This window comes from Rutilus rutilus (genome assembly GCF_951802725.1).
Source record: "Rutilus rutilus genome assembly, chromosome: 3".
NCBI classification, from domain to species: Eukaryota; Metazoa; Chordata; class Actinopteri; order Cypriniformes; family Leuciscidae; genus Rutilus; species Rutilus rutilus.
Window position 1 is genome coordinate 5003000 of NC_140211.1, and position 26520 is coordinate 5029519.

At 40.3% G+C, this 26520-nt stretch overlaps 1 protein-coding gene across 1 annotated transcript; it reads right to left on the reverse strand.

Moving 5' to 3' along the window:
* Positions 1–16824: 16824 nt before the first annotated feature.
* LOC311287702 (C-type mannose receptor 2-like) lies at positions 16825–23023 on the reverse strand. The gene is made up of 5 exons (XM_084404717.1): positions 22749–23023; positions 22531–22569; positions 22076–22438; positions 17718–18071; positions 16825–17553 (listed from the first exon to the last, which is right to left on the reverse strand). Exons 2-5 carry the CDS (start codon positions 22565–22567, stop codon positions 17192–17194), a joined length of 1116 nt encoding a protein of 371 aa, XP_084260843.1. The 5' UTR covers positions 22568–22569; positions 22749–23023; the 3' UTR covers positions 16825–17191.
* Positions 23024–26520: the final 3497 nt, after the last annotated feature.

A 26520-nucleotide genomic window follows, 5' to 3' on the forward strand; every position in this document is an offset into this window, starting at 1 on the left:
AATGACATAAGAAATTCTGTTTTGTTTTAAGATAAAAAGAAAGTAATTTAAGTAATTTTTGCTTTAAGCAAAATTATCTGCCAGTGGGGTAAGCAAAATAATCTTGTTTTCCATTTGAATTAAGATTTTTTTTCTTGTTTTCCATTCTTATTCAGATTTTTTTTGCTTACCCCACTGGCAGATAATTTTGCTTGTTTTAAGCAAAAATTACTTAAATTACTTTCTTTTTATCAAAAAAAAAAAAAAAAAGAAGAATTTCTTATGTCATTTTACTTCTCTAGTAAATGCTTCTTGGTTTAAGAATTTTTAGATATTTGGACTGGAAACAAGACAAAAATACTAAGTAAGAAAAGCATTTTTTGCGGTGTGGACATTCCACAGACTGTGAAAAATGTAGGCCTACCTAGGTAGCATAGGTTACTATGATACCCTAACTGACAAAAATGCTGAAAATAAGGCGAAAGGACAATCCAGTGGTGATTTAAGCGGAATCGTAACACATCCGGCACAGCTCCAGTAGGCGGAATCGTTTCACGCACCCGTTACGCATCTGTAACGGGATGATCAGGCGGTGCTGGATCGGCGCTGGCACATATCCGCACCAACCCCTAAAAACAGACCAGAAACGGCTTCGGCCCGATGTGCGTTTGGACTCAGGAACGAGTCCGTGAGGCGGATGCGGGCCAGACCCGGCTCTATCGTTTTGTGGTTGCGGCCCTGTTCCGTTACAGCGTCCAGTGACTATATGGGCTTGGATTGTTGTGTATGAATCCTGACTTGGCTCATTAACAACTTTGAACTGAATACTACCTATGTGCACATGTAAATATTGTAAATACCTGTCATCTTATTTCACTGTAAATATAGTCCACAACTTGGCACTGCAACCTTGTGTCTGTGTTTCATTAAACCCAGCCTTTTCCTCCTTGAGCTGAACCTAGTTCATCTGATACTGGTCTACTATTTCTACCATTGCAGCACTTATACATGCTACATGTGTGTTTCTGCTGTTGTCCTTTTTTTACTTTGCACGTCCGTTGTTGGTCATTAAATTGTGTGCATACAGTGCTCCAATATGAAGAAATATAGTGCTGATGGAGACAGACTGCGTCTTAAATATTGTGTTTGGGATGCAGAAACAAGGTATTGGTCACTGACAGTATTGATGGTGAAAGAACATGGAAAACAAATGATAAGAATAGAAAATGCAAATACTGAGGTGGATTTTTCCTGTGAATTTCTATAGAAATACAATATACAGATCCTTCACTCACATTCAAATGACCATGTTTCCAAAGAATTACAACAACAATGACCAACACAGAGGAAATATGTAGAGACACGCGAATGAAGAAGAAAAATGAAAAAGGCTCTTTTTAGAGTAATAAACAAATGGTGTTATGAGCTGAATGAGGGAAGAGAGCAGATATAATAATCACGTAGTTTAAAGCTACAGACAGAAACATGCAACACACAAGGAGAGCAGTACACTCTCAGTAACCAGTATCACCAGTCTTCACTAATGAACTCAACCCTCATCAATCAGATCATTAGTGGGGTTGTTGGGGTTGTTGTAGTTTCCTGAGACACTATTGGGGAACTCCTCAGCTTGACTGATGTCTGAAGCACTGTAATATACGCGACAGCCATGACGTCACTACTAGTGCGACCAGGAAGTATAAAAGCGGTGCCTAGAGAACGTCATCCTCTCCTTCATCTACAGGGACTGTTTTGCTGAGTACTGAGAGATAATGAAAAGTGACAAGCGCTTTAATAAGTGTGCTGACCCTTGTCTGAGGATTCTGACACCTGGTGACACTCACAACTTGCTACTTTTGTTTTGGTGAGGAGCATGCGTGCCCGGCCCTTTGAGGGATCCGTGTGTTCAGACTGTGAGTGTTTTTCTCTAAAAATGCTTCACTATCGTCTGTCTCTCTTCTCGAGGGAAGAGGGACAGTCATCTGCACCCCACCGCTCGGGTCCCACTCACGCCGAGGCGGAGAGGAGACTGAGATCGTGGGGATCTCAGATGGAGCTCTCCTCAGCGAGCTCCATCTGAGATCTCTCGCACCCCTCAGCAGCTGTCGAGGATGATGCATCATCAGATGTGTATTTTGGTCCAGCAGCCAGTGCTCTGAGCCGAGATGAGCAGTAGGAGGCTGACACGGGTGAAGATGCCGAAATGGCTGAACCCTCCCAGCCCCCCTGCACCGCATATGTTGAGCTGGTGAAGGAGCGCGCTTCCGCCTGGCTCCAGTTGCCATGGCGGTGCGGGAGTGAAGAGACCGCTCATGGAAGGCTAGATGAGCAGCTTCTTTCTGGACATAACCCGCTAGCTCCCAGGGCCGTTTGAAGGAATTTGGGGGCCCCAAGCAAAATGGACATGGAGGCTGGTTAAATAATGTTTATAGATGGGTTACAAAGTATTTATTAAGTAAACAGACTGTTTGCTAACAGTTAAATGACAACTAACTAAAGATTAAATAACTAACAATTTACCATCTATTAATGATGGTTATTATAAAGTGTTACCGAAAAGATATGTTAGCATTTCCATATTTTGATATTAGAAGGGAAGGGATGCAGCTGCTTTCACAACTACCAATGCTTAAAAACATCCCAAGCTAATGTTTGATGCACAGAATTTATTGTGTGGTTTTCCTGACCCCCATTTGGTAAATAGATTATCACGGTGGAATAGTTAGTATAGCATGCTATGCAAAATCTATTATAAAGCTATAGCAATGTCATGTCATTAAATTCGATAAACAGTGATTCTGGAACAGATCTGCGTCTTCCTTATCCCGTTAAAAAACATATAACAGTATGTAACCATGTTCCGTCCGTTCGAAAAAAAAGTTGCACTAACTGTTCGTTACAAGCAGCATTTGCCGTTAGGCAGGTAGCTAACATAAACGTATTTTTGCTTCTCTTCCTTTCTCCTTCTCTTCTTTCTTTTCTGGCTTCCTGAAGCATAATTCCGCTTCATGATGACTGCCGAGGAGGTTATGTATTTTGCCGGCAGCGGAGATCACATGGCTGGCTGGCTGCTGTCAGCGACTACTGAGAGGGGCCCCCTTGAGGGGGATCCCGATAACAGTGTCATTGCACTTTACTGCATTGACTATCAAAGGGGCGCTCAAACAATTTGTCGTTGCATTTTATTCTTAACCAGTCGTTGTCTTAGGGCCCCAGGCCAGCTTGGGGCTCCAAGCAATTGCTTGGTTTGCTTGCCTTGTCGCGACGGGCCTGCTAGCTCCCATGAGCCTTCCATTTCTTTCCAATCTGCAATTTTGAGATCGAGAAGGCGTAGAAGAACCTGTACTCTGTCCGCATTGATCGGTATCAGCATGCCAATCATGCACATATTGAGGAAATGCACGAGCGCGGGTACTTGTCTATGCCTCACATTGAAGAGACATTTGCGAGCTATTTCTCGCTGGGTGACACATCGACACTGAAAGCTCCGGCCCTGCCATCTAAACCGTTGAAGACTGCATATGCGGCAGCAGGTCAGGCTGGGACTTCACTGCACACAATAGCAGTGCTCCAGGCATACCAAGCCAATCTGCTGAGAGACTTGGACCAGGGTCAGGGCCACCAAGCAGACCGCCACCACAGTCAGGAGATCAATGGTGGCTATGGTGACCATGGAAAGACATCTGTGGGTGAACTTGACGAGCATCCGGAAGAAAGAGAAGGCCTTTCTTCTCGATGCTTCAGTTTCAATTGTTCGGCACATCCAGTGATTGGAAAATTTTGAAGGGAAAAAAATGGAATTTTGCATAGATTTTGTGTGTGTGCACACTTTTAGGATGACATCTACGGACACTTTTATACATAAGGGTGTTTTGGTGATTTTTGTGGATGTGTGAAGTCAGTTCTCCTCAAGGTTACACAGGTGAACTAGCAAATGAACCACAGATGTAGTTCATCACAAGGCCATATCCCTGTCTTGAACTTTGGACAGGACCTGTAGAATGATGTGGTATTTCCCTTTAAGGCCAACCCCTCCTCCCATGTCGAAAAACAGAGAGTACATGTGGAGAGGGCAGATTAGTAAAACAACTGTACGGATCAAGACGGCTTCTGTGTTTCTATCTATCAAAAAATACATGGCGTAAGAAGCGGGATAAAATGGCCCAGGGACTTCGCCGTATCGATCCGTTGATCTTTGATGACAACATTGCAGATAACTGGAGAAAGTTTGAAAAGGAATGGCACATCTACTGCTAAACATAAATTTATGAATCATAGAAAGTACAAGCCTACATATTGTTAAGCCTGGCCGGTCCCGAAGCGGTTGACAAGTCTTAAACATTTGTGTATGCTGACGGGGAAGATCATGAGGAGGTACTTCCAACAAAATTCTCTGAATTGTGCTTACCCGCAAAAAACGTCATCATGGATAGACACGCGTTTAATAATTCTGGCAAAGAAATGTGAATTCGGATCACTGCAAGATGAACTCATTAGAGGCCGCATAGTTTGCGGTATAGAAAATGACACTGTTCGCAAACAGTTACTCCGTGAAAAAAAAAACTCACCTTGGACTTGGTTGTTAACATATGTTTGCTGTATGAACCGTCTGAGAGAAGTCTGAAAGAGCTGAGAAGAGACACAGTATGGTGCAGTATGCTTACAGCGAGGGCAGCCTGTGGCACTTGCATCACGGGCCCTCACGCCCACTGAGTCCCGTTACGCTGAAATTGATTTGAAAATGTCACGGGGTGACGAAAACGTAAAAAAAAATTCTGTGTAAGGCGGAACTAATATTCGCCGAGATTGCCTCCCGCCGGACCCATAAAAACGGAACACCGGGTTAGTTCCGGGTTAGCGCAAAATCCCCGCGAATGAGGTGATCAGCCGAAATCGCCAGCAGCTGTGCACGAGGGGACTGGAGCCCCGCGATTGGGACACGTTGCCATTTAGAGGAGGATAAAAGGAGAGAGTGGAGATCAGACAGCGAGTGAAGTTGGGAGGGACGAGAAGTCTGGGACGATGTGAAGGCTGGGACGGGAGGCGTTTGAGAGGGAAGTGTTTGGGGACAGGAAGTGGTGTTTGGGGACTGAGTATCTCGGAAGGAGCGTGAGCAGTGGAGAAGAGGAAATGGGGCTGGCAAAGGGGCACGAGACTGTGAGTTCGGGAGAAAGAGCATGTTGACTCAACTAGAGGAAGGAAATTGCTTGACAGTGGGATCGTTGGTGAGAGACTGTGAGTAGTTCAAACGATCTTCATCTTCCCTCTCGTGTCGATGGGACTCCCTGATGCGCATGTCAGGTCAGAGAATGGGCGACGGCCATCCATGTATGTAATTTCCACTGAGTGCTGAACTGCAGTGATGGAGTGATGTGATGCACGTTCTTGATGTGTGAAGTGTGAACTTAAACCCGCTGGATGTCCATTGTTTACCTGAGTGTCTATCATGTTCTGAGACGTAAGAAGAAGCTAACACTGTTGTACTCCACAGATGTTTGAGTGTACTGTCTAACTGCCGTTGTGAAGAGGGACACATAGGTGAATGACGCACCGACTGCTTTGCAGAAAATTCCTCCAGCCGTAAGCTCTCTGTCTGTCGTTGCTGAAGAAGAGGACTACGTGCTTGTATATTTACCTGTCTGCTTTACAGTAATAGTCCGCCACCGTAAGGTCTGTGCCGCCAGCTCCTCCAGAGGATTCCGTACCGGAAGACTCGCCAACTGCTTTGCAGCGATTCCTCCAGCCGTAAGTTCTCTGTCTGTCATTGAGTGGAGAAGAGGATTACGTGTCTGTATTCTCACCTGACTGCTTTGCAGTGAAGCTCCTCAGCCGTAAGTCCTCTGTCTGTCATGGGATGAAGAAGAGGATTACGCGCTTGTACATTCACCTGACTGCTTGGCAGTGAAGCTCCTCAGCCGTAAGTTCCCCCTCCGTCCTCCGTAGAAGAAGGGAGTACGTTACCGGAAGTAACCCACCTGGATCGTCCTGCAGCAGCCTCCCTTCAGCCGTGAGCCCCGACCCGTTGCTTCACGGGAAGACGGTGGAGCCGCTCACCAGAGCACCCCCCCCTGCGCTGCGTCCAGCGGGCCTTCGGCGGGTCCGTAGGACGGGACAACCCTGCCCAGAAGATTCATTGTTTTAATCCTTTTAACCCATTTTTATGTTCAATAAAACACTGTTTCTGTGAAGTTTCTGTGTCTGTCCTCCTTGCCTGACCTTGGTCCGACTCCCCAAGGGTGGTAACGGGTTCCAGGGGTGGGCGCCGCCCGATGCTAATGTTTAGAATCTCTTCACTATCAATTATGAATCACAGTCATCATCATCATCATGGCTTGGCTTCGCGAACGAAGATTTGGGAAGGAAATCCAAGTTTTCTACAGGCACGCTGGTGGCTGACAAGGCCTATGCGGGACAGGCAGGCAGGTCCCCGCCTATGCGGGACACGCATCTTCAAAGAGGGAGGTGGCCTGATGGACTGTGCACCGCCAGGAGTCGCGATCATCTGCTTGTGTTGCCCACTGATGGTGATTGATGCAGCAAGCAGTGAGGGACTTCTTCAGGGAGTCTTTGTACCGCTTTCGTGGTTCCCCGATGTTACGGTAGCCAGAGGACAATTCCCCATACAGCACGATCTTAGGTAAGCGATGGTTCTCCATCCTGGAGACGTGCCCTGCCCAGCGAAGTTGTACCTTGAGGACCATAGCCTCAATGCTAGTGACCTCCGCTGACTCGAGGACTTCAGTGTTGGCGACAAAGTCATTCCAACAAATGTTGAGGATTGTGCGGAGGCAGCGCTGATGGAAGCGCTCGAGGAGTCTCAGGTGATGGCGGTACGTAACCCAGGACTCAGCACCATACAGGAGAGTGGTCAGCACGACAGCTTTGTACACACTGACCTTCGTGTCTTTTTTGAGGTTGTTGTTGTTCCAGACGTGTCCGTATAGTCTGCTGAATGCTCTGTTTGCCTTGGCCAGCCTGTTGTCGATTTCTTTGTCGATCTTGGCGTCAGACGAGATCACGCACCCCAAGTAGCTGAAATGGTGGACAGCCTTCAGTTCTGTTTGTTCGATCGATATACTTGGTGGATGGTACTCTTTTTGTGGTGCGGGCTGATGCAGAACTTCAGTCTTCTTCAAGCTGACTTCAAGGCCGAAGACCTGAGCAGTTTTTGCGAAACAAGACGTGATTCGCTGCATAGCTGTCTCTGTGTGAGCAAGGAGGGCGGCATCGTCAGCAAACAGCAGCTCCCGGATTAGTAGCTCCATTGTCTTTGTACGGGCCTGCAGACGCCGCAGGTTGAACACGGTCCCATCGAGACGAAAACGGATGTATACGCCATCAATGTCGTCAAGGTCCTCTGTGATCTGCTGGAGCATCATGCTGAAAAAAATGGTGAACTGTGGGAGCAAGAACACAGCCCTGTTTTACACCGTTTGCAATAGGGAAGGACTGCGAAAGGTCGTTGCTGTGTCTGACTTGTCCAAGCTGGTCTTCATGAAGCTGGATGATCATGGTGAGGAACTTCGGTGGGGAGCCTAGCTTTTCCAGAATTTTCCAAAGTCCCTGCCTGCTCACGGTATCAAATGCTTTTGTCAGATCCACAAAGGTGACGTAAAGCGCTTTGTTTTGTTCCTGGTCTGTGGTTCCCCGGTTGGCTCTGAAGCCACACTGTGTCTCTGGAAGGTGATCTTCTGCTATCACGGGTACCATTCGATTCAGCAGACCTCTTGCAAGGATTTTGCCGGCGATGGACAGAAGTGTTATGCCTCGATAATTAGAAAAGTCTGACTTCTCCCCTTTGTTCTTGTACAGAGTAATGATGACTGATCACGGAGGTCTTGAGGGAGTTTTCCCTGCTCCCAGCAGCAGACGAATAATTCATGGAGTTTGGTGTGTAGTGTTGGGCCTCCGTTCTTCCATACATCAGGAGGGATGGCATCAACTCCTGCAGCTTTTCCACTCTTTAGCTGTTTAATGGCTTCCTCAGTCTCTTTTAGTGTTGGTGCCACATCCAATTCAGTTTTCACTGGTTGTTGTGGGATGCGGTCAATCGCTGGTTCTTGGACTGAGCGGCTAGCATTAAAAAGGGTGTAAAAGTGTTCAGACCAGCGCTTCAGAATAAAGTCCTTTTCGGAGAGCAGTTTTTTTCCGTCTGCACTCCGCAGGGGGCTCAGGATTTGGTACAAGGGACCATATGCTGCTTTTAAAGCTTCGTAGAAACCCCTATAGTCACTATTATCTATCGAGTTTTTACTGCGAGGTTGGTCCACCACTTGTTCTGAATCTCTCGCAGCTTACGCTGGAGGGTGCTGCATTCCAGACGGAAGGCTGATTTTTTTTATACGGGTTGGGCCAGGTGGGCCTTGTGTGCTGATCTTTTCTTTGACAGCAGCTCCTGGACTTCTAAGTTCTAACAACTTAGAACAATTTAGAAGTAATCACTACATGATAGCTTAGATTTGTCATTCAAAAAGGTTTTGTATGCATAAATGTATTTTGTTTCATAAAACAGTTGTCAAAAATGTAGCCACTGAATTCACACTCAGGTTCCGTGAAAAGTAAACCCGCCTTCTTTGATTTGATGCACTATTTCAACCTTTTTGACACTGATTTTGTCAGGTGTGTGATGTTTATTTTATTTTATTATTATACTTAATCCAGATTTTTTTTATCAAATCCACAAATTAGTTTGAAGAACCAATTCAGCCAGAGATCATTTACCACGATTAGAAGATCTGGAATCAGTCAAATCATCTCAGATGTATTGAGTAAGTTACGAAGAACGGACCCCTGTTCTGTTGCCTAGTTTTAATAATTTGTCTCCTTGGTTATATTGTTTAGGTAGTCACACCTGTTTCTCTTTTCTTTTATTGTTTGGTCTTGCATTTAATCTGCTCACTTTCACTCAGTTATTGTCTGGACTTGTTGTATGTTTCGTTGATTCACCTTTTGCACCATATTTGTTGGAAAAGACTGTATTGTTACCAATTTATGGATGATCTTACCTGAGTAATTTGTTTTAACTGTTTGTTGGATACCTGTTTCCTGGAGTTTTGTCTTCCTTTTTCTCCCCAAATTCACATAATTTAACTGCTATTGTTACTGGCTCATGTTGTTGTTTCTTAGCTTAATTAAATTAATATATTTTACTATTATTGACCATCATATTGAAAACTCTAGGATTAGACATATCGGATGATATGTTCCTCCAAAACCCAAAAGAACAAAGGCAATCATTCCCTTCCTTTTTTTTTTTTTTTTTTTCAATCCCCAAACCCCCTCTGAAGCCCGTCAGCTTGTCACTGGGGCAGTGATACTTTTAGCAAACTAAAAGTTGTGTTTTCATGGCTTAAGAGTAGTAATATCCCATAAAACAATTATTATTATTATTTTGTATGGCCCAGCTCTGGTCCACACAGCCCCTTTTAACAACGGCCCACATGCCACAAAGAATGAAGGCTCTAGATAGGCCACAATCTGGATTAAAGACAAGGGCCACACATGGGCCATAAAAGTTTGTCAATTACCAACCCATAACTTGTCCTGCACTGGGCCTGAATAAGTTTTAGTGTTGGTACTGATTCTCAGCCTTCAGTAAACCAGTAACCCCACAATTGAGCCACACCTGAGCTACACTGTTAAAAACAAAATGTTAATGGCTGTCAGCTATGGCTGCCAAACGAAAAAAAAAAAACGAAAAATTAAATAAAATGTCCTCATTTACATTAAGTGCAAAAAACTTTTACAGAAATTTTCAATAAAATTTTTATAGGAAAAACAGTTATTTTACAGGTGTTTCCTGAAATATTACCAACAAACATCTGTGAATCTCTTTCTGTTAACTACATACATGAATTAATGTAACTAAACTTCACTGCATCAGTAACTACACAGTTAATGCCTCTTAAATGAACAACATGCAGCATATCATCAATGTTTCTTGGTCTTCTCCTGGACTGAAGCACAGGCTCTACTCTTCAACACAATGGTAACAGATAACAGAAAACCTTTAAATCTCAATAGAACATTAAACACCAACAGATCTCTCAAGATCTCAGCATTTTCACTTATTACAATCCAGACTTTATTTATTTTATACTAAAGTTCTCTTATTGAGAATTAAAAGAGGTTTGGATGTTCATTTTTGTATTGAAAATAATAAGTTCACCATGATTGTGATCAGTGTTTGTTTTAGTTGGGCTCTTGACCCTTGAATATTTACTATTAGTTTATCTTTGATTGTTGTAACTGCACGTCTCTGATACATGTTTGTTGTGGCAAACAAATACAAAAGAACCTCTGATCAGATGAGCTTGATCTCTTTTTAGTGATGATATTGTCATAATTTAGTGGCCTGATTCACTGATACCATAGTATAATCTCTGATCTTTTAGTCATTTCTCATGACAACACTACTGCAAAAGTACCTGCAGTGCTGTGATATTCTAAAAGATTTTATTAAGTCATTATGGAGAAAATGACAATTGCTACCATTGTTGAGATTCATTATGTTGATTCATGATGTATCTGTGCGGCCAAAAATCTTCTTTTTTTTTTTTTTTTAAATTGTCTTCTCTGTATAAAGACATAAAAATAATAATAATAATAATAATAAAAAAAAAATCTATATACCAGATATATCACAAGAAAATATGTGAAATTGACAGCTAAAACACTCATAAGTTTGCCTTAAAGCAATATAAGTGAACCAGGCCACTACATGATAACTGTATCATCAATACAAGTGACCAACGTTGTCTAATGATTTATTCTCCAGCATTTTTTTTCACCACAAATAAATGGGTATCAGAATCACAAAGTTAAAGCAACAAATGAAAAACTTATTTTAAAAAGTCAAGTGTCAAGAGCCCAACTAAAGCAAACACTGATCACCATAATGGTGACACCAAATTTTTATTTTTTTTCAATAAGACAATACCTAAATGTCTGCTAATTCTGAATAAGAACTTTTGTATGAAAGAAATAAAGTCAAACTGGATTGTAACAAGTGAAGATGCAGAGATCTTGAGAGATATGTTAGGGTGTATGTGCTGCTGCTGCCAGTCATTTGAATTAATTCAGGAAAAACCTACAAAATAATAATACATTTAAGGAAAAATTCTGTTAAAGTTTTATTGAAAATAGGATATTTTACTTTAATTTTACAGTTTTTGTTGTGAGGAAGGAGATTAATAGCATTGGATAAAAGTTTGAATTTGGATCTGTTCCTGTAATAACTTGAGAGAGAGATACAGTAGGTCTGAGAATTAAAGATTGATCATTTACTGAGTGAGTTCAATCAAGCGCATCACAGCTGGATCCACATGCACAAACAACAGCTTCTTCTTTGTTACTTTTTAAGCTGTTGAACTACACTAGACTGTCGTAAATATTCACATAGAACTTTTAAATCTCACTCCACAACAATTCCTCACACAAAGCATCACATCCCGAAGATTTGGATTACAGCCCAGTAATAAAATACAGTGTCTTTTATTAGAGCATATTAATAAATTATACTCCATGATAAACAAAATTAATAAAATACTGCATGATTATCACTGTAGTGTTGGTTTTGTAATCTTTGAAATGCCAAGTCATAACAGATGAAACGTTATAATTTCAAATTAAGAACATTGTAAATCAGTCAAGTCAACTGCATTAAAGTGCACTTAATATGCCCAGGGTCACAAGCCTGATTTGGAGCAGATGATCACTGGATTGATCATGCTGTGCCATCATTGCCTCACATGGCCCAGCTCTGGCATTGCCGACAGGAGGCCAGAAGTGCCAGCGTGAGGACACATTCGGGCCAAGATCGCTTGATATGTGGGATGTACCCTTAAGGTACTATGACCTTTTAGGGGTAAAAATGGTACAAATAAGTCCTTTTGAGGGCACTGCTCAAGTGAAAATCTGTGTGCAAATTTTTGCACAAAAAATTCAACATACACTCTCAACAGTCAAACTTACTCCGTCATCTCACACACATTTCTTTCTCTTTGACTGGAGTCTCAAACAGGGTTTTTTAAAGGCTCTCAGTAACCAGTATCACCAGTCTTCACTAATGAACTCAACCCTCATCAATCAGATCATTAGTGGGTTGTTTGGATGAAAAATGTCAGAAAACATTTGTCAGAAAAACAAATGTACGTCAAATTAAACAGGGAAGTAACACTTTACGCTGCCTAGCGATAACATGAAAGCAGCTGTCTGGATGTGAAATTTAAAATGTAAATTATGAAATTTCACATATTTTCTTGTTAATCCTTTATTCAGCAGAAATTGTAGTTTTACTGATACTGACTGACACATATGCCAATATGCAGATATAGAGAAATACAAATAAGGAGGAAGTAAAATATGAAAATTAGTTTTAGAACAATACACAAATGATGTGATGAGCTGAATGAGGGATGAGAGCAGATATAATAATCACATTGCAAACAGAAACATCAGACCAGAGTCCTGCACGGGTTCGGGTACCCGATGAGTGACCCGCAAATTTTGCTCAGATGGGTGAAAAATATCCAACTGTGTCGGATACGGGTGCGGGTCAGGTCGGACACGGGCTAAACACAGGTCTAAACACAGGTTTAAAACAATATATGCATAATTTTAGGAACACATCTACTAAAAATATGCCTGTATTTCAAGTTGATAACACAATTTAAAATCCACATCAGTTTATTTGTGCCCACGCCCTCCCAGGAGTCTCTATACCTACTTTCACTTTTAAAAATTCCTCATAACCGCGCGCGCGATCTGCTTGCAGTCGTCGAGATGGATGCTGAGGAGTTGAAGAAAATAATAGCTAGTGGAGATTGTAAAGTTGTCGACAATACGTCATAAAAAATCAAGTCCAGTGTGTGGGAGAAATTTGGAGTTTCTGAAGAAAACATTATTGTGAAAGGCTTTGCTGCATGCATTTTCGTGTTGGATAGCCGCAAATGTGGAACTTCATCGCCGAGGAAGCACGCAGATAACTGTGGTAACAAACCAAGCAGTTCTATTGAACAGTATTTTTCAAATTTAACACTGTTAAGTATGTGTGGTGTGCAGGGCGTGTTTGAACCCAAAATTGTCAGATGTAGGCTAGACAAAATTGCGTGGCAGATATGTTGTAGCTGCGTCTGTTCATTGGTAAAATGTTATAAGGCTACTCAGTTTTGTGGTAACGTTATCCATGTTCTTCATGTACCGGCCTTTTGACAGCTTCGGCTGAAGTTGTCCTTGTGTTAATGGTCGTGTAATAACTTCTGTATGACCTGGCAATACATTTTTTTTTAAGTGTGTCTATAATGTGATAGTCTAAACTGATTTTATTTCGGGTGCGGGTCGGGTGGTCAGTTCTGTTTTAAGCGGGTCAGGTGTGGATTTTAATTAGTGCTGCTGTCGGAAAACGGGTCGGATGCGGCTTTAATTGCGGGTACGGGCGGGTGCGGATTTACAAAATCGGACCCGTGCAGGACTCTGCATCAGACTCAGGACAGAAACGCACAACCTCTAAAGTAAGAACATGTTTATTCTTCAAACACAATTAGACTTTGAGATGTTCATACTGTCTTAATGATCGTGAATTGTGTTATGCTGATAAAATGTTTACATGATCATGTTTAACTTAATATTTGAGTTTTTCAACTCAGAAATGGACCAAACTCTATATTTGATTCTTCTTCTCATTGGTAAAGTGTGCTTATGGTTTATAGTTTCATCAGGTTTGACCCTGTTATGAAAAGCATTAAATCAAACGCTCTCTTTCACAGCTCTCTGCTCCGTATCTGAATGTGTTCAGCGTCAGTATCACTTTATAAACGTGTTGAAGACCTGGACTGAAGCTCAGAGATTCTGCAGAGAGAATTACACAGATCTGGCCACCGTTGACAACATGAACGACATGAACGAGCTGATAAATGGCAGTGGTCTTCAGGTGAACCTGCGCTCTATCTGAACTGGGGATCTGGACAACCTGAAGGCAGAGATGAGTGTGCTATGATGAATGGGAATGGAGAATGGAATGATTATTCATGTAGAATTAGCCTGACTTTCATCATATCAATACAGAGTTCTTCCATTCGGCCTAGCCTGCCTGGTGTCTGCAAAAACGAGTAATCCACAATACACATAGCCTAGAAATCTAGACGCACCCTAGCGGCAGCAACATTTATTTTGCTTCCAGGGTAGTCTAGCAACTCTCCGTTGACTTTTTGAGCTGGAAAAAACCAAACTCAGGTCAGGCCAATCACATTGTGTATAGAGTTTAACATAATGACGACAGAGTTGTGACGGTTCCGTGTGAATTCCCTGCTACTTGAAAACAAAGAATGGCTGATGACGAACAGTGGTCTTTCGAATCAGCTTTGGCCGCGACTCTGGAAGACTTGGAGTTAAGCTTTTCTTTGAGAAAAGAACAAAGAACGGCACTGAAGTCATTCTTAAAAAAGGAAGATGTGTTCGTAGTTTTGCTGACCAGATACGGCAAAAGTTTAATCTATCAACTAGCTCCGCTGTTGGGAAAACGCTCTGGGCTGAGTTTCCCGATAACGATGTATCTTAGCTCTTAAGAGCGCTCTCTACATGCAAGGTTACGAATGCTCGCCGCAATTCCACGCGCGTTTCCCAAAAATGCACTTAACATGAACGCGTGAGAACGCTGTCCATTTGTCAAGTGCTGAAATGTCACCTTGTAGAATGGCTCGTAATTGTAGCACACGCTTGTATTTTGAAATGTTTAACTTAATTGTTTTCAACTGATGTGCATTTTCTACGAGGCCAATAATCTACAAAAGCACAAACCTTTTTTTTTACCAGCGTTTTAAACACCAAAGTATTTACCAGCAAACTTTTTTTTTTTAAACAGGAGATTAATGTCATTTTAGAGCTATACAAACATTATTTTCAGCAGGTTTAAGGGAAGTCATACAAATAAACAAAAACTGAAAATCTGGGATTTTGCTAGAAAACTGAGTGCAACTAGTGGCATTAGAAGATCAGGGAAGGAGGTCAGGAAGAAGTGGCAGGACTTTGCCAGCCTTGCTAAAAGGAAAAGGGCTCTGCAGAGGACAACATTTAATAAAACAGGTGGTGGGACCAATGAGTCCTCCCTTCTCACAGCAGAGGAAGAAAAGGCCTTGTCAATGCTTGGCACAAGTGCTTCAGATGGCATTTGTGGTGGTATTGACATCCATGGAGGAGTAGGGGTAACACAGCCTGAGCCTGAGTCAGGTCCTTCATCAGTTTCATCTGCCATCTCCCAGCACCCACCATCTCCTAGTCCTCCAAACAACCCTCCCAGGCCTCAGCCTCCATCTTCTGTTGTCCAGACTGCAGCCACAACACCTCAGCAGTTTGGGAGTCTTTGTAGTTGTTGTCAGGGCAAATGAGAGTGTCCTTACTTAACAGGGAGGAATAAGATGAAGAGCTGGTGGAGGACTAGGAGGACAAAGATGGCATGGGACCACATGATGGCCAACCAAGAAATGCCCAATACATGGCTGGTTTTCGTGCAGATCAGCAAGTCATTGTCAGATTTTTTCCTATTTTTCCCAGTCTTTGAAGCATATCACATCTTTTATTTATTTTTTTGTTCATTCGTTTAATTTTTATTAAAATTATTAGATTAAATTATTTCTATTTTTTGTTTGGTTTTCTGACCTTTTTAATTATTTTATTTATACATTCATTAAACAAAACAAATAATGATAAAGTAATAAAGTGTACAATAAAGTACAATCAAAACCTTATATTATAATCACATTGCGTTTGAATAAAGTTAAAGGTGTAATCTGCGGATTGTCCTGCAGGTGTCCTCATAACTCTGTCTTCTTACGACGCACTTAGGGATTTACGATTACTCCAGAGCATTCGCAGATCTACGATGATTTTCAAGTGTTACTTAAGTTACGATGTTTTTGGGAAACAGACCGTAATATTAAGATCAGTCGTACGATCGTTTTTACGATCTACTTAGGCTTACGATGCTTTTGGGAAACGCAGCCCTGGTTGGTTGAAGCGCTATCCTATTGCGTGCCGAGGGAATTTGAAAGACCACCGTTTATCCCGCCTCTCGGATTGAGCCGTGTCTATGGTGAGTTGCCAGACCTAACATCTTGATGCTTGCCAGGCTACAATACACACATAATCCACAAATCTAATCCAAGCAATGGTAATAATCTACATAATGGTTATCAAAACTCAAGCATGGCTGCCACTGATAGTTGCATCGCTTGACTCAGGACATCATACAATGCAAACTCAAACCAAAATAAGGCTTAGATGAACATAAGAAAACACCAGTTCCTCATTAAGGGCATCAAATATGACAAAAGGTTGAGAATAAAACTCAATCACCACCTTCTTTACCACACACTCTCTTAAAAGGAAGATAGTTCATCCAAAAATGTACATTTCCTGATTAATTACTCACACCAAAGCCATCAAATATGTATATGATCTTCATTAGAGAAGAGAAGTTAGTTTTGGAGGAAAAACACTCAAAGATTGTTTCCAAGTGAATGGCGCCCAACCTGGGCCATTTTTGACAGTACAAAATCCATATTTAGGGCTTCAAATACCCAGCTTGCGAATAAGGGTCTTCTCTAATGAAAAGATTCACCATTTTCATAAAAAAATGTAATATATACACTTTTTAAAAATTCTGAATGAAAATGTAATTAAATGAAATGAAATGTATGTTTCGTTCAAAAACCGGAGGGCAATCTCTCCCAGAAAATACAAACTGGACTCATGCAATTATGAAGTTCCAGGAAGTCCCTTATATGAACAAATGAATCCAACAAACACACGATTGCGACTATATTTTGTTTGTGTTTGTATATTGTTTTTCAAGCAACATCGGTTTATTTTCATATCAGTAAATTATAAACAATGCAGTGCACATTTCTACAGATAAGATCAGTGAAAAGCATAAAGACACAAACACACCAGATATGCAAAGAGTTTCTTAAAACACACATATTGTGTTAATATTTTAGACATCTAAAGAATAATCATTGGTGTTAGAAAACTTTGATAAGATCACATTATGTCATGACAATTAACAGAGAAATAAAACAGAGACTTTTAAAACAGTTAGTAGATTCACTCAGAAAATACTAAAAAACAAATTAAACATGAAAGTAAATAAGAAAAATAATAAAGAATGAAAACGGTGAATGTAAGTAAACACACAAACATTGACGTCTTCTCACTCCTAAGATCTGCTGCAGATGAAGTTGAGTTTGTGAGTCTCAGGAAGGCTGATCCAGCGCTGATCTCCTCCAGACTGAACTGCTCCTTTTCTCTTCGTAAGGCTGCAGTCTTCCGGTGTCGTTCCGTTCCCTGGAGCCCAGTTCTGATAGCACACGATCTCTCCGCTCAACCAGAGCCACATGTTCATTTGGCAGTAGTTGTGTAAACCCAACCACACCGCCTCAGTAGACGCACGTTTAACCACATTCATCACCTCCTCCTGCATCTCGACTGAATGAACCGAGACCAGATCCGTATAATTCTGTCTGCAGTATCTCAGAGCTTCAGGCCACGTCAGAGTCTCTTTGATCAGAATCAGTTTATCTGGACACAAAACAAACCACAAGCAAAAACTAGAGAGAGACTGATCAAAAACAACATGCAGAACAAACACTGTGGAGGAATCTGTCATGTCAGACATGTAGCGTGAACTTTAAGATATCTGGAGGTGATGGATGGATTGTGTGTGTTTGTGAGGATCTGCTCACCTTCATGACACACAAAAGGAAGCGGGCCGTTGCAAGAGCTGTCATACCATTGACCCTGAGTGTTCGGGTCAATCGGACTGAGAACTATACAGTTTTCATTTCCTACAGCATTATTAGGTTCACCAGAAGCCCAGTATCTGAATGAGGAGTCACTCTGATCTGACCACTGCCATGAGTCTCTGAACAGACCGATCCAGACATCATTAGATATGTGACTATCATTGATGAACTTCTGAATCTGTTGATTCTCATTCTGGTTCCTCACACTGACCAGATCAATGTGATTCTGTCTGCAGTGACTCTGAGCGTCTCTCCAGTTCTTCATCTGATTGACAAAGACGAGTCCTGTGTTCACTTTAAGAAAAACACATGGAAACAGATTCATAAATCAGTTTATTCATAATTATTATGCCGATTTACAGTTTGGAAGCAAAGAGGACCAGTGGTCATCAGAAACTAGTGATGTTACATTTGACACTGAAGCTTCAAAGCGCATATCCAGTTTTCAGCAATATCTCATGAATCTCCGTGCCGGAGCGCGTATTGCTTTCAGAGAAACGAGTGATCAGCGTAAAATGAAGCCTCACTTTCTGTCCAGTCTCGTGAATGCTTCACTTTGTCGGAATGTTTGAACCCAGAACAATACTCTACAGGTTATTGAAAGTTTAAGTCCATTTACTATATATATATATAATTTTTATTTTATTTTATTTTTTATAAATAGACCTATAGCCTGTGTTACATGATCACATATTATGCCATATAAACATCATAGAAACTATAAAGTAATTAGACCACCATTTACTTGCATCAAGCAACTTTGTTGGTATTTTTTATAAATAGTATTAATATAATTGTTATATTTAATTTATTGCCACACTTTAATATGTGAATTATATTATCAGAAAACTGAACATTTAGTGTAGTCAGGCTTTTATTTGTGCTCAATAGATAAAACAACGGCGCTGTGGACAGGGTTTATGGCTGCTATAGATTTGACCTGCCACAAGATGGCGCTGTTTTCAACACTCTTGATGCTTCCAATCTTTTCCCGGAACAATCAGGGGAAATTCTCAGTGCTTCATGAGGATTCTCTTCTCCATCCCTATCAGAAACATGTGTCATTCATAGACTGATTTTGCTGATAACTGTTGTGACAAACTGCTGGTCCAGCCAGACTGCACCAGGTGGAGTTGATCTGCTCATTAGCAGGGTAGACACAGGCTGTGTACGAAATCGCACATACACCCTTAACCCTCTGGGGTCTATGGTGTTTTTGGGGTCCTTGAGATGTTCTGACATGCCCTGACATTTGTGCTTTTTTCAGTTGCTTATAAACATATTAATGGCAAAGGTGTAAATTCACTCTATATAGCACAAACAGGAGTTCCATAATATGTGAGCCACATGTATGTACATGTTTTCATTTTTGAGAGAATAATGTTTATGCATGGTTATTGAAAAAACTAAAAATTAAAGTTTCTGAAATAAGGCCACAAAACACATACTAAATATGTGGCAATAAGACTTCTGATTAATGGATGTCGTCGCCTAGAATTTTTTCTTCAAAATGATGTGAAAATCATCCTGCCTAATCATTCACATAAAACGATACATTGATTTTAGTTTTGTGAAACACTTTTAGTTTGGAAAGCCAATATGCGGATGGGGCGTAAACGCTCCAACAGCATCATGCATATTTAGTAGTTCACACCTGGTGAGACAACGCCCCTGCATACTTAATGAGCCATTCATTCAGGTGTGTCACCTATAGCTAACTTAAATATACAAGCTTCATAAAAATGATCATTCTAGGAGAAAATTTCAGATGGCATTTAGAGGCTTTTGCATCTGAACTCTTCATATACACACACACACACACATATATATATATATATATGTGTGTGTGTGTGTGTATATTTATACACAAATATACATTTTATTTATATTTTTTTTATATACATTTTTTTTTTTTTTTTTTTTTTTTACAAATTGTGCTTGCAAATTGTATAATATCCAAGGTAAACATGTCTAGTAATTGTGCAGTTAATTCTCATACTGTATTTTCAGTTTTGGAATATTTATCCTCTCCCCAAATTTGTTACTAATAAAACACAATAAAAATTATTTAAAGAAAAAAATTATGTTTACCTTTTAATAGTTTGTTTACATCTACCTTTTGAGGGACATTTTCCATTATTGTTATTCCTCACAGCGCTGCGAGACGGTGTAAACAAGTAATGATCTGAATAAACTTGTGTTTTCTCGAGCTGATATGGGGCTCGAGAAAACACAGCCCCTCACAGGTTTGCGCCGTGGATTCCCGCGAGTCAGACGCGGATACTGTGTTTGTTTTAGGCTCGCGCAGTCTTCACTCGGACGCGCGCTTCAATCCGTTGTGGAGACTCTCTATTCGTTCCAGTGAAATTACAAAACAAAATACACACAAACACGTCTCTGCCTGATATACAACCACTGATAAACATAATCTGATTTTATAAAAAAATAAAAAAACTATATGAGTGCAGATTCGAACTCAGAACCTCTGACACGCTTGGCAAATGTTCTACCACTAGACCACTTGAGTCCACGTATATACTCACGTGAAAACTCGGTGTTTACTCGGCGTGATCAATTCGCTCTTGAAAATGCTGCCGTTCGTGTCTGAGTTACAATCTTCCTCTGAGGAAAAGGTGAGTTCTTCCTCGCTGTCCAGAATCATCTGAAGGGCGTCTTTACCGGAGAAACGAGCCATCCTCTCTAAACGCGATGAACTATCAGTGAATCTGATGAAGAAACTTTGTGTTTTTATGGCATTGATCGGGGGGCGGGTGCGAAGCATCTATATCACCTAAACTATTTACCATGTCAATAGCGCCGGGGGCGGGGCGGCCTCAGCTCATTATAGAGATAATGAGGCAGAAAGAAAAAACGGCACCTCTCCTTGCTTTCAAACGGATTACATGAGTTGAAAACATTTGTTTTTTATATTAATTACTTCACTTAAAAGAAGAGAATCCAAGCTTCATAAAGACATATATCACGTGCCTGTGTGAGAAGTATTCGCTGAGTTACAGTTCATTTTCGGACGCGTTTCAGAATGGACTTCACTGACGGAGAGGAGGCAGAACTCGCAAATGTTTATTTTTCTTTATTTGGCGAAAAGCACAACACTTTGTTTTTATTATGAGTATACACACAAAAAAAAAATACACACTTAACAGGATCGACTGATGTATAACACAAGCATATAAAATAAAAATTAATATTAGAATTTTGATTCTTTTTTGCACTGATAAGGAAAAAAACGAGCGATAGCCGACCCCAGGGGGTTAAATAGGGCATATTTGAGGAAACAGCCACTTGTAGTGGTGTGTGCAAAATCCTGTTTTGTATGTTTGTATGCTCTTAAAGTGGTGTTTGTATTTGTGTTTAAAAGTTTTTCACCTGACTGATTGACTGCATCAAACTTTCAAAATAAAAAAGAAAGAGAGCAAAAGTGTGGTCAAAGAGTGAAGTCCAGTTTTATTATTATTGTAGGCTAAGTGGCAGAGTTCTGCACACGGAGAACCGTGCAAAATATTGAGGAATCACTTGACAATAACATTGAGTACCATTTAGAGAATTTTCATGACAATTTTATTGCAACTTTATATTTCTCCATTATGTGTCCTTACACATTTCTCTGGAATACTGTATTCAGACACACAGAGCTGAATGAGAGACACATCAAACAGATGAAGATGTTAAACTGCATATTAATGTTTGTTAACTAGTCCTTAGAAAAAAAAGTTAAAGAAGAGTAAAAAAGTAGTGTCAGTAAAAAAAAAAAAAAAAAATCTAAATGTTGGATTGTAGACAAATGATTATTGTTCCAAATTAAATTCCAGTTAATATAATCATCAAAACAAAATTATTATATCATATTTATTTTGTACATATATCATACTGAAATTTGTTCTCGGTACAAGAGTTTTGTTCATATATATCATTCAAGATGTGTAACGTTATTGTATGTCTACTATATGTTGACATTATATGCATTCATTATTTCATTACAATTTATTTTGAATTTATAACTTACAGTATATATTGTTGCTGAAAAAAATAAAAATAAATAAAAAACTCTTCTCTCTAATGGCGGATTCCCAGAGTTATCAACAACAGAAGATCAACATGTTCAATATCGGTTTATTTTCTATCCAAAAGTTGAAAATGTGACAAATATCCACAGTCTGCTCTATATTTATGACTACATTAAAAAGTAGCAGCATTTAGTATTACATTAATTTTGTACAGTATATTGTGCATCTTTTTATTAATGAATGTTTATTGTGATTGTATGGAGCTGCACTTACTGTTAGATGAACTGCAGATGAAAGTCAGGCTGTTACTACATGGCCAATCATGCCATTCTCCATTTCTCATGAAAGCACACTCATCTCCACTATCAGGTTGTCCAGATCCCCAGTTCAGATAGAGCGCAGGTTCACCTGAAGACCACTGCCATTTATCAACACTCGTCCTCTTCAGCCCAATCCGGATATTCCCAACACCTCCATCATTCACACTCTTCTTCAGCTCGTTCATGTCGTTCATGTTGTCAACGGTGGCCAGATCTGTGTAATTCTCTCTGCAGAATCTCTGAGCTTCAGTCCAGGTCTTCAACACGTTTATAAAGTGATACTGACGCTGAACACATTCAGATACGGAGCAGAGAGCTGTGAAAGAGAGCGTTTGATTTAATGCTTTTCATAACAGGGTCAAACCTGATGAAACTATAAACCATAAATAATACAACAAACACACTCACCAATGAGAAGAAGAATCACATATAGAGTTTGGTCCATTTCTGAGGAAGAAACACATTGAAAAACTCAGACATCAAACATTCCCTGATTCATTTTGGAGTAAAAAAATGACAATTTCAGTTATTATCTTAAAAGCAGCATGAATTTACTGTACATAATCTTTTAGACAATATTAACATCTGAAAGTGTAATTGTGTTTGAAGAATGAACATGTTCTTACTTTAGAGGTTGTGTGTTTCTGTCCTGAGTCTGATGTTTCTGTCTGCAGATTTAAACTACGTGATTATTATATCTGCTCTCATCCCTCATTCAGCTCATCACGTCATTTGTTTATTTCTCTGAAAACCCCTATTTCATATTTTACTTCCTCTATTTTTGTGTGTTTCTCCAACTCTTTCCCCTTATTTGCATCTTGGCGCCTGTCAGTCTGTATCAGTCTATGTTAATATGGACCTTAATCAGAAAATTATATACATATGAACATTCATAATTTACATTTGAACATTAATAACTAAACAGTTTCTCTAATGTTATTGCTGGACTATAACTCGTGTTACATCCCTGTTCAACTCTATATGTATGTTTGTGTATCTCTTGTGTAACTTTTTATCTGTCTGTGTGTGAACTGAACAACCCACTAATGATCTGATTGATGAGGGTTGAGTTCATTAGTGAAGGTGGGTGGGGGGGTTGAGGGATTGAGGGATAGAAAAGGACAATATTAAAGCTACAATACGTAAGATTTTCGTAATAAAATATCTAAAAATCTCTTGCACAGTGTGATATATTTCCTGCAGTTGTGTACTTACAATATCCCAAAAGTTCCCAAAGTTTTTTAATTTCAGAGAAATTCCAATTTTAAATAATGGCTCGTCCATATTCACTTGTCGCCTGTCAATGACGTAATATCCGCGTTATCCCTGGTTTCCGCTCGATCTGCCATAGTAACCATGGCGACAGACATGGACAACTGCGCTACGTTTAGCTCACACTGTTGTTGTTTTGTTGAAACATTATGGACCATGACAAGCAGACTTTGGGACAAAAGGAGAAGTAAAACGAGGATCAATATCAGCGTGGCGTTTTCGAGATGCCGAGACTGCAATGGGCTAAAGCAATCCACACCAGGCAGATAAATCCACACAATGGCTGGACGCACACACAGAAACAGAGAACTAGAGATACACTGGTGAGAATAACGACAGGACGAGAGCAAACAACAATCTGACAACAAACACAGCAAACCGTGAGGCAGATTTAGGAGCTTTAATGCACAGCAGGTTCAGCCGCTCTGATTAACTCGTCAGCACAGAGGTTTCTAGGCTGAAACCAATGGAAACTTGTTTCAACCACGTAATAAAACTATTCAAAAGATAATTGTGACTTTTTATCTCTCAATTGCAAGGTAAATAGTCAAAATTGTGAGATATAAACTCACAAATGCAAGTCATGAAGTCAGAATTGCTAGATATAGTCACAATTGTGAGAAAAATAAAGAATTGTGACTTTATAACTCACCATTGATACTTTATATCACACAATTCTGAGAAAAAAGATAAAAAGTCACAATTGCATTTTTTTATTCTGTTGCAGAAATAAGCTTGTAGCAGCAGACAATGACATGACATTCACAACAGAGACGAGATAAAGACATTAAAGTGCTCATATCATGCTTTCATTCCCCTGAAGTCCATTTCTAATGTTAGTAAAGGTTGTTGGACTCTCATTATCTCACTGAAATAATATCATCATCTTCTGCTGCTGCTGTTTCAGAATAAACGTGTCTTTATCTCCTCCGTCTAAATACTTGACTGTGATTGGCTGGATGCGACATTAAAACATAAAAATAAGTAAAACCTGTCTCTTTGTGAAAATTCTTATTTTGTTTAATTTCATACTCCTGCTGTTTTTTTTTTTTTTTACACATTTGCATGTAAACACATTTGCATGTAAACATCCTCATCACTCATTTGTTTATGTCCACATTTAGACGTTCAGGCTGGACAATATTTCCATCTCTGACGTGAAACAGGAGAAACAGTGTGTTATTGTTCTAGTCATATTTCATTCAGTCGCATTCATTTAGTTTCACTGAAACAACAGGAAAGTTACACTATAACTTTGTCCCAATTCAGAGCTGAATCCTTCAAAGTCCAAGAAGGTCGAAGTGAGTGTTTGCTGCGTACGAAACCTTAGGCAGTGACTTTGCAGGCAGCGTTTGCGCACAAAGGTACCTCACTAAACTGATTTCAGACACACTTCTGATGCAGCGTTTACGCTGGTGTTTGCCTCGAGGGTGTCATGGTCTAAAGGACCATAGGTTGATAGTAAAATCAACCTAGGGTCCTTTGCACCATGACCCGAGCCAAACACACCCCCAGAAGCCTTTTCTCCCTTGGTCGAACATTATTAAAGTTAGAGCTTATTTAGAGATATCAGCCGGATGGCTTAGTGCAGGTGCTAATGGATGTATCTCGTAAATTACCACACTAATAATGCCCAGAATGGTACCAAACTTCTACAGTAGTACAAATAGGTTCTTGTACTCATAAAACTCTTCGATCCTCGATTCCTCGCAGTGCGATTAGAGAACTGAGATGTCCTTCAAGATGGCTGAGCTCGATCGGTTTCCAGGTCATAGGATGGAGGACGGAGGAGCGAGGAGACGAGGAGGGATATTGAGAAGCACCCCTCATGTCTGTCTCTTTTACTCCTTGCCTGTGTTCTTCTCCACTAAGACATATTGTCAAACAAATATTATGTAATAGATTTTCCATATTACTTTTTCCATATTATTAATATTAAGAAATTAATCTGTTGGTATCAAGTGGCTCCCCCTACACTTCCACCTAATGTTAGACCTAGCCTACCTGTTGCCTTTCCCTGTCTTTCCTGATCCACCATCCTCACTGTTAAAATATAGCAGCCTAAATTCAATTCTTAAATCAGCCTAGTGATGGCATCAGATAAGACAACTATAGAGCTGGTAAGTTTTTATATAATCTTTCATGTTACGAGTTTGACAGAATATAGTATGATTCTTCGGCTAGCAGTTGTGGAAAAGACATAACGAGAAAGACTACATGTCGCCTATGTGACGTCACCCCATAAAGTTGACTTACCCGTGGTTTTCTCCAACCTCAACGATTTTGTCCTCTCCCTGAAAGAAGGCGGTGAAGTGCACCAAAGACACAGTCATGTTTAGCGGGATCCGTGAGCTAGTGTCCGTGTGCGAGTGGTGGTGACGTTTCAAACGCGTCGAAAGCAGCGAAGAGTTGTAGTCCACAAAGTCCTCTCACACAAAGTCTAACCGTATCAAACTTCTACCCGCTAAATTGTAGCATTCTTTACACGAAAAATTATATAAAAACATTCACACACAACATATGTTCACATTCATGGCACAATTCAAACGGGACCAGAAAATAATTATTTTCTCCCATTCACTTGCATTGACGATTTTTCAACCTAGAGGTCCAGTGGGGTTAGCAGAAGGGGCGGGACTTACCAGCTCTATTATGCAGTAAGGTTGTGCTGCTGTTGAAATTACATTCACATTTGAATTTACGGTCAATTTATGCATTTGAGTTTTATTTTTTTATTTTTTATGTGTAAAAAGAAATGTAGTAAACTGTTAACTTCAGCAAAACTTGTTTTCAATGTACTATTTTCAATGGTTCTGATCGAGAGTTCCTATCAATTGTTGTATGTGGGCCTTAATTAGTGGGACACCAAAGATAACTATATCGCAGCTGTGTCCCAATGTGAAGGCTGCATCCTTCGAAGGACTGAAGACTTCAAGGATGCAGCCTATGCGTCCTCGAAGGACGCACCATGTAGCCTTCATAGGATTTCCTAATTGCGCAACCAGGTGTTTCTGATCACCGCTCCTCAACGGTGCGAGAGGACAGCTGCCATCCTGATCATTCATTTGATATAGCCTAATTGAGTAAACAGCTATGGAGCCAGAATTGGCTACTGTCATTTTTATG